Source organism: Aulostomus chinensis, chromosome 12 (assembly GCF_037954235.1).
Source record: "Aulostomus chinensis isolate RoL2024-O1b breed Wild chromosome 12, RoL_Achi_v1.0, whole genome shotgun sequence".
In the NCBI taxonomy this organism is placed as follows: Eukaryota; Metazoa; Chordata; class Actinopteri; order Syngnathiformes; family Aulostomidae; genus Aulostomus; species Aulostomus chinensis.
In genome coordinates, this window is record NC_141331.1 from 20,984,997 (window position 1) to 20,993,050 (window position 8,054).

The following is an 8,054-nucleotide window of genomic DNA, read 5'->3' on the forward strand; positions in this document are numbered from 1 at the left end:
GGTATTTTTCCCTTATTTCTGGTTTTACTAACATTTACCTGTCCATTTTTTATCATCTTTAATCACATTTCATTTAATCTTAAAACCTAATCTTGATTTCAGGGTTCATACACATTTTTACTATTAAATTTCCATGACTTTCCACACATTTTAGGAGCAACTCCCATGATATTCCATTCTCTATAAAGTCATTGAACACATGAAAAATAAACAGAAATCTATTGTATCTGAACTCCATGAAAAATGTACATGTTTTGTGGAACAATATGTGTGTGTGTGTGTGTGTGTGTGTATTAAATTCAATTTATATCACCCGAAAAAGCTTGTTTTCAGTGAATCTTATCTGAGCAAGATATCATCCAATATTCATTTATTTATTAGTAAATTCCCAGGATTTAACCAAATTACATAGCTCAAATTTTCTCAAAAGAAAGTTTAAAATGTGTTTTTTTTTAACATTTTGCATCCTGAGTAGAGGGTAACACAAACGTTTTTAAATTTATTTCCTGTCAATGAGTGTGACTGAATTTGAAGTTCCTGAGATGCGCTTGGTTACCTGGCAACAAAAGCCTCTCTCTAACCAATCAAACGAGTCGTACGGCGCATTGGTACATTCAAACTCAGCGATGAGCAACTATTTGGTTTCCTGAGGACTAGATGAGCGCTTGACTTTGAGGTAACTACATAAATGATTTGGTTTTACGTAATTGGCAAAACTCCAAAAACTACTAATGTCTTTCTTTAAAAACATAAAGGACCGTTCGCTAGACTGGGGGACTGTGCCATACCACGATTGCGCATCCTGTTCAGCGAGTCGTTCTTCGGCTTTATAAATAAGGCGTGTCTTCAGGGGCAAGAGAGATCCTAAAAAGAGTAAGCCAGCCCCTGTCCATGTGTGTTTCTGTCAGCCAGTGGATTATGTGGGGGGTGTCTGCACGACTACCAAGTTAACATCTTCTTTTCGAATCCTGAATGCTTTTGGAGCACGCTTTTGGAAACGTATGTATTGCTGTTACTCTCATTTTTATGTTTTCGCTCCGCAGTTGAGAAAGTAAAGTAGCTAGATTAAAGTTTAACTACCCTCAGTTACGATAAAAAAAACACTTGTCCCGAGCTTTAAGCGAATTTCCCCCGTCTCATATGGTCCGAAGCTGAGCTGAATTTCCGTTAAGTTTATGGCCATATGGAATGATAGCGTTACAGAATGAAACTCGACGTAATCAGCTAGCCAACTCGACGCTAATTTAAGCTAGCGTTTGGCCAAAAGTCCAGTCTCGTGCCCGTTTAAAAGCTTAACTTTGGTCATACGTGAGTATAGTAAAACTCAAAGGTGACATTAACCAGAGTTATAAGTAAGCAGGAACTGTGTTAATACCGATAACGACATTGAATCTTGCTGAGGTAAATGTCGGATGTGGTTATGAATTTTAGGCTCTTAGCTAGTTTGGTGTTTGTCTCAGCGGTTCTGGAAAAAAAAAAGCAGCTCGTGAGCTGTTCTAGAAGCCTCACGGGCTCTGTCCTCTACCCCCCCCCCCCCCGCGTGTGTGTGTGTGTGTGTGTGTGTGTGTGTGTGTGTGTGAGAGAGAGAGAGAGGGTTATCTCGTGCTGTATGGGCCATCATGCTACTGTGTCATCAGGCATTGTAAAACTGGCAAGCCAGTGGTTCCTGTTTATTTTGTTTACCTGCATTATTAAGTTGATCTTACAGTATTGGTTCTTATGCAGCTAAAAGAATCAAGCTAAACAGTCTAACTGTGTTATGAGAGGAAACGGCTGAGTTTTTAAAGTTCTCATGTTCCACAGTTAATAGACTAATTGACATATGTTTTCTCCATCATAGCTAATCTAAAATCAGCAAGAAGGTGGATAACATGGAAGCTAGCAGCTGTGCCGTTAGTGTCCTGTCCTGGGAACAGGTGAGCAGATTGAATGAGGTCCTGACAGAAGCTGTACCTGTTCATGGCCGGGGGAACTTTCCTACCCTTGAGGTGCGGCTGAAAGACATTGTGGCACGAGTGCGCTCCCGCCTGGCGCTGAGTGGCATCACTGTAAAGGATGTACGGCTCAACGGCTCTACAGCCAGCCATGTGCTAGTGCAGGATATTGGCTGGAGCTACAAGGATCTGGACGTAATCTTCAGGGTGGACTTGCCGCATGAAGCAGAGTTTAGGCTTATTAAGGACGTGGTGTTGGGTACCCTGCTTGACTTCCTGCCTGAGGGTGTAAACAAGGAGAAAATCACTCCAATGACTCTCAAAGAGGCATATGTCCAGAAGCTGGTCAAGGTCAACACGGAGCAGGACCGCTGGAGCCTCATCTCCCTCTCCAACAATAACGGCCGCAATGTGGAGCTGAAGTTTGTGGACTCGATACGGCGACAGTTTGAGTTCAGCGTTGACTCCTTTCAGATTGTTCTGGATTCAATGCTCGCCTTTTATGAACTAGCAAAGACACCCATGTCACAGTCGTTCCACCCAACTGTGAATGGGGAGAGCATGTATGGGGACTTCAGCATGGCACTGAGCCACCTGCGGAACAAGCTTATTGCCACCAAGCGACCTGAGGAAATCCGAGGTGGCGGCCTCCTCAAATACTGCAATCTGCTGGTACGGGAGTTTCGGCCTGCCAGTGAGGAGGAGTTTAAGGGATTGGAGCGGTACATGTGTTCGCGCTTCTTCATTGACTTCCCTGACATTGGTGAGCAGCAGCGCAAAGTGGAGGCCTACCTCCAGAGCCACTTTGTAGGTGAGGAGACCAGCAAGTATGACTACCTCATGATCCTACGTCGAGTGGTCAACGAGAGCACAGTGTGTCTCATGGGGCACGAGCGGCGGCAGACCCTCCACCTCATCTCACTGATGGCCTTCCGAGTGCTTGCTGAGCAGAACGCCATCCCAGATGCGTCCTGTGTCACCTGCTACTACCAGCCAGCACCATATGTCCGAGACCACAACTTCAGCAACTACTATGTGGCCAACCAGAACATTCCAACATGGCTGCCGTGTAACTGACAAGCAAATCAGTGGAAGCACTTCCCAAGAGGGCAAGAGAAGGAATGATTTATCCCTCCCCAAAAAATTCATAATGAGGCAATAAATGCTTTGCTCCTCTTAAGGCACAAATAGTTATATGAAGTGTTTTGCTTTGTTTTTTGGAATCCTTTCTCATTCCTTACCTACAGACGTGTCGTGATCAGTGAATAGAATATATTTTTAATTGTTAATCAGATTTTTTTCCCTCATGTTTGTTTCCTTGTTTATCAAATTTAATAGTTATTTTGTGGCTTAACCTGCAAGTTTACCCCCCCCCCCCCCCGTAAGTTGTAAGTAAATGGTACATGGGCTATTTTGGGGGGGAAAAAAAGGGAAGAAAATGCTATTGCCTTAATAATAATTTGCTATAGATTAAAAAAAATGGAAAAAAATCAGAAAGTATTAGTGTGTATTAAATGGGGAAAGGGTCATGTAGTAGGTGATGGCACAAACAAGAGCAAAGCACCTGGGTTTGAAGTTCAAAAGGTGGTAGATTTATGTTGGTCACCAGCAGTGGAGGAGATTTAAATCATTATTACATGGAAATCTCTCACAGGAAATTGTGCTTTCCCTAATACGCCTAAAGTGCCTGTGATTTGTAAACAATGCAAGAGAAAATAAGTGTATTTTTATTTTCCACTGTGAATGTCAGTGAGGGGAGCCTCCACCCCCACCTTTATATTTAGTCTGCTCAGCCCGCCCAACACTGCTCAGTCCAGACTGGCTTCAAGTGCAACTTTGCAGTGAGACAGATGGGCTTAAGATAGACATGCTCCTGCTTGTCTGGGAGTATCTTTTCCGCTGTTTTAAGTCACTTTCAAAGCCAGATGTCACCATCTTCTGGTTTATTGTGGTCGGCTGAGAGACATGAGTGTGTTTAGGTGATTTGGTGAGGCTGATTGCCTGGCAAGGGAGCTGGCTGGGAGTCCTGGAGTGACAGGCTCACTGGATGAACTGTGTCTTCCCTTAAAAGGTTCAGCACTTGGTGAGGATTGTCCCTCATAGCTGTTTCAGGCTGAACAGCAACCCTGAAATGGGATCCTCCTCTGACGCAGCTCTACCATGGTCTCTCAGCTACAGGCTGTCTATAATTATCCATCCTCTCTTTTCCTTAAGCTGAAGAGGGGGGCTTTCTGTTCTGTAACTGGGGTTGGGTGTGCAAGTGGCGGTAGCACCCCTGTCACCTTACATGTGTGGGAGCTGAATCACCTCTGGTCTCTCCTGTCCACTGCAGAGGACTGCACAGTGTTTCAACCCTATTTGTGGACAGGAGAGTACAGACAGCAGGGACTTACACTGACATGCTAACACTAGCATCCCCCTCGTTCCCCCAAAGGTAATGAATTTCTATTTCAAGCCAAGTGGCGTTATTCAAATCTGTCGTTTCTCCTCCTCTTTCCTGACATCCGTGTTCGACAGAAGTTCCCATTAGCTTCTTATGTAAGTGGCAGCTGCTGCATGCCCCACCCCACCATCCCTTGGTTCCCTTCACCTCTACCTGGTCATCTCACTGCAGCTAGTGTTTGGCCCAGATAACCAGAAGCATCTCTTATCAGGCTGGCTCCTAGCTCCTGGCTGTTTGGAGACATGTTGAAGAGGAAGTTCAGCTCCGTATCCTCTGCAGGTCGCAGCCCATGATCAGGACATTGCATGCTGGCTCAGCTATCGAGTTTTGATTTTGGAACTGCTCCAGTCATTTTTTTGCTGCTTTTTTTTTTTTTTTTTTTTTTTTTTCCAAGCAACCACTGAGGTGCCACATGCCTCTCTCTGGACCAAAGTATGCTATTTAACCAGTAACTCACTCACTTGAGTGCAGTTCATTTTTTGGAGAGTGAGTTGGCTTTTTAATTTTAGAAAAAAAATCATGACCTGGAGGGAAAGGCTTGGTACAATACATCTTGTGAAAAATGCAGCATTGAAACAACACTGTCAACACAGTACTGTTAATGCTGTAGTCATTTGAGAAAAAAAGGTTTTGGCTTGCATTACAAGTAATTCTTGTTTCATAAATCATTCCCCTTCCCCCCTTAAGTTTCAGCAGCTCTTGTCTTTGAGACCCTTGTATTAAGTCATTCCTGTCCGTCATAGTCATTTTACAGCTCTCCCTCTTAGCCGTTGTCATTTTGACTCCAGTCTGGTCCTGAGTTTCATCAACAGAAATTCTTTTTACACTATTTACTGAATAGACTGTTTAGTATTGATTCTCCATCTGCCCCTAATGACTAAATTTGCCTGTCCACAAACAAAATTGCTTTTTGAAGTGCACTGATGAGCCATCCTGTGGCATCCTAGCTCAAGAGCACTCAATGCCAACCCACATGATAACTTTAAAGAGGCCCTGTTTCACTCCAAATCCAGCCACCTGAGAGGAATGTAAATAAGCTAATGTGGTCATTTACTGAATGGAGTTGAGCTGGTTCTCAGGGATAGAATGTGTTTTTGAGGGCTTTGTTTATTTTTGTTTTTATTTGGGAGGTTGAATTGGTTTAAACTGCCTTTGACACTGAGATGTCTCCTCCTGATGCTCACCTTAATGGAGTCTTCTATTTCTCTGTGATATCTGTAACTTGTTCTCTTATTCCAGGGTCTAATTATGTGCGATCATGCCTTAACATGGAGGTAGCAAACAAACTTGAGTGTGCTACAGTTGGACAGCAGCACTGGATTATCTGCGTATCCATTTGCACTGAAGCCATTCTCATTACTCAACCCACTGCCCCCTCCAACTTCTAGATTCATCACAGTTAACATGATCTTTGTTAAATGCAAAGGAATGGCAGCCCTGAGTCTGTCAATCTCTCCCAGCTTTGTTTACGTTCTCTGAGCGATGACAGCTTGGTTTTTCCAAGCATTGAGCCACATTCAAAGCCAGCAGCTTAGTTCTGGTGCTGCTCATATTAGCAAGTTGATGTACCAGGGTTAGACCTTACTGTGTCAATTTGGGATTCTTTTGTCACTGAAGGTAGCATGGTGACAGAAAACACAAGGAAAAGGAGGTTGGTGATGAGCACAGCCTGGGGTATGAGTCTCAACCCTGACCTCTGAAGCTCTCTTAGTTCTGATGACTTAAACTATGTGCCTGTTTTAATGGAAGCTTTACTGTCCCCTCTAGACGAGAGTGGGGTACTGCATGCTAAATCACTTTTTTCGTCAGGGATGTATGTATGAACTTTTTTGTGACAAAAAAATGTGGGGAAAAGTGAGGATGAAGTGTTTTTGTTGTCTTTCTGGCCCCCACTTTTTTCTGCTGTAAACTTGTCAGTGTTACAATCCTGCCGTCTCCCTTTCACCTTGCTTCTGGTTGTCCACTTGCGTGGAATTGTGTTTCTCAGTACAGGGTTTGTATAACACCTGTAAATGTATTCTTTGCTGGCAGGGTGCAGAGGAGGCAGCAGATTAGATATTTAGTGGTTCCACTTGTCTAGAGCACAAGTCTTACACCATAGGAATGTGATGGAGGCCTTTGGGACCCTCCCTTGCAGCCGCTACCTGAAGAGTTGTGAATTATTGTTTTTTTTGCAGCAGATTTGTTTATGTTAATGTGTGGAGGTGTGTGTGCTCATTTGCATGTGTGTATGAAGGAATGCCTGTGAAGTTTCAAAGTCGGGATAAATACTTGTCACGCTATACTTTTTTTGGGGGGGGGCAGTTAATGCAAAAGCGCTTTTTTGTCAGCTTTGTGATTGTGACGATGACTTTGGTTACAACCATTATACTTTTTCATTTTTCAGCACTTTTACCTCACTCAAGTTTTTCCTTTTGAATGGAAGTGTACATCAGGAAAATGTGCTTGAAGGGGAAATGATGAATAAAGACATCAATGCAATATCTGCTTCATTTTTTTGTTGTCACATTGCAACTTGTGTATCATAAATTCATGTGGATATTTTTTTCTGTGAAAACTTACACTATCCAATATCACACAAAAAGTTTATAGGGATAAAAGACTTAAAAATCATATAAATCATTAACCTTTTGAAAAGTCTCAACTGTTCAGAGGGTTCCCAAAGACAGATTAGTAATTCTGTTCAATTGTATTTACTATTCCTCACCCAGGATGTATGCTTTGCAACAAAAGGCAGAGTTGAGGAAATGTTTTTGCTGGATATGTAGGACAGCACAGCGGTGCAGTGGTTAGCACTGGTGCCTCACAACAAGAAGGTTCCGGGTCCGAGCTCCACATCAGGCACGTGATCTTTCTGTGTGGAGTCTGCATGTTTTCCCTGTGCCACCGTGAGTTCCTCTCCAGGTACTCTGGCTTCTTCCCACAGTCATAAGACATGCAAGAGAGGGGACTAGGCTGATTGGATACTCTAAATTGACTGTGGCTGTGAGAGAAAAAGGTCATCTGTCTATATGTGTTGGCCCTGTGATGGACTGTCAACCCATCCAGGGTGAATCCCACCTCACAACCCAACTTTCTCAACCATACCAATGTAACAGATATTCTTGAGTTTGGTTGCAAAATTGACAATGACAAAGTCACCCACTGACAGATCTGTTCCTCCTGGTTGACCTCCCTCAGGGTCAGATCTTTCATCATCAGATGCTTCATCAAGTGGCACAGGAACATCACTCTCCTCAGAGCTGCTCTCAATGATTTTCTTGATTGGTTTCTTTTTATTTTTAGGGCCTGAGACCTAAGACCCTATTATGTTTGCTTGACACACTCGCCACTTCAAAAGTTAATTTGACCCCCTAAACATGCTCGAAAACTCACCAAATTTGGTACACACATCGGGTGCGGCAAAAAATTCAATAATTAAAAAAATAAGCGCTCTACTCAATAGTGCCACCTACATACACAAAAAAACACGCCACGGCCTGTAGGAATGTCCTACAGACATGGGACCAACACCGTTTTATTCGTCTCATCAAGATGGACAAATCATACACAGACACCCCTGACCTAACTCTTAACAGGATGTCCACAATTTGTACACGATTGTCCAATTTTGCGCCCCAAACAAACGCTATCTCCTCCTAGGGCGTTCATGGTATCGCTTCCAAAACTTCAGATGT

At 43.3% G+C, this 8,054-nt stretch overlaps 1 protein-coding gene across 3 annotated transcripts; it reads left to right on the plus strand.

Moving 5' to 3' along the window:
- Positions 1 to 536: 536 nt before the first annotated feature.
- On the plus strand, positions 537 to 4,765 carry tent5c (terminal nucleotidyltransferase 5C). 3 transcript variants are annotated; one of them, XM_086220781.1, is made up of 3 exons: positions 579 to 676; positions 756 to 873; positions 1,841 to 4,765. In XM_086220781.1, the coding sequence occupies exon 3, from the start codon at positions 1,872 to 1,874 to the stop codon at positions 3,009 to 3,011; it is 1,140 nt and encodes a 379-aa protein (XP_086076907.1). In that variant the 5' UTR covers positions 579 to 676; positions 756 to 873; positions 1,841 to 1,871; the 3' UTR covers positions 3,012 to 4,765. The 3 variants fall into 3 exon arrangements, with proteins under 3 accessions (XP_086076906.1, XP_086076907.1, XP_086076905.1); XM_086220779.1 differs by having other exon boundaries at positions 581 to 676; positions 756 to 999; XM_086220780.1 differs by lacking the exon at positions 756 to 873 and having other exon boundaries at positions 537 to 676.
- The last annotated feature ends 3,289 nt before the right edge of the window (positions 4,766 to 8,054 follow it).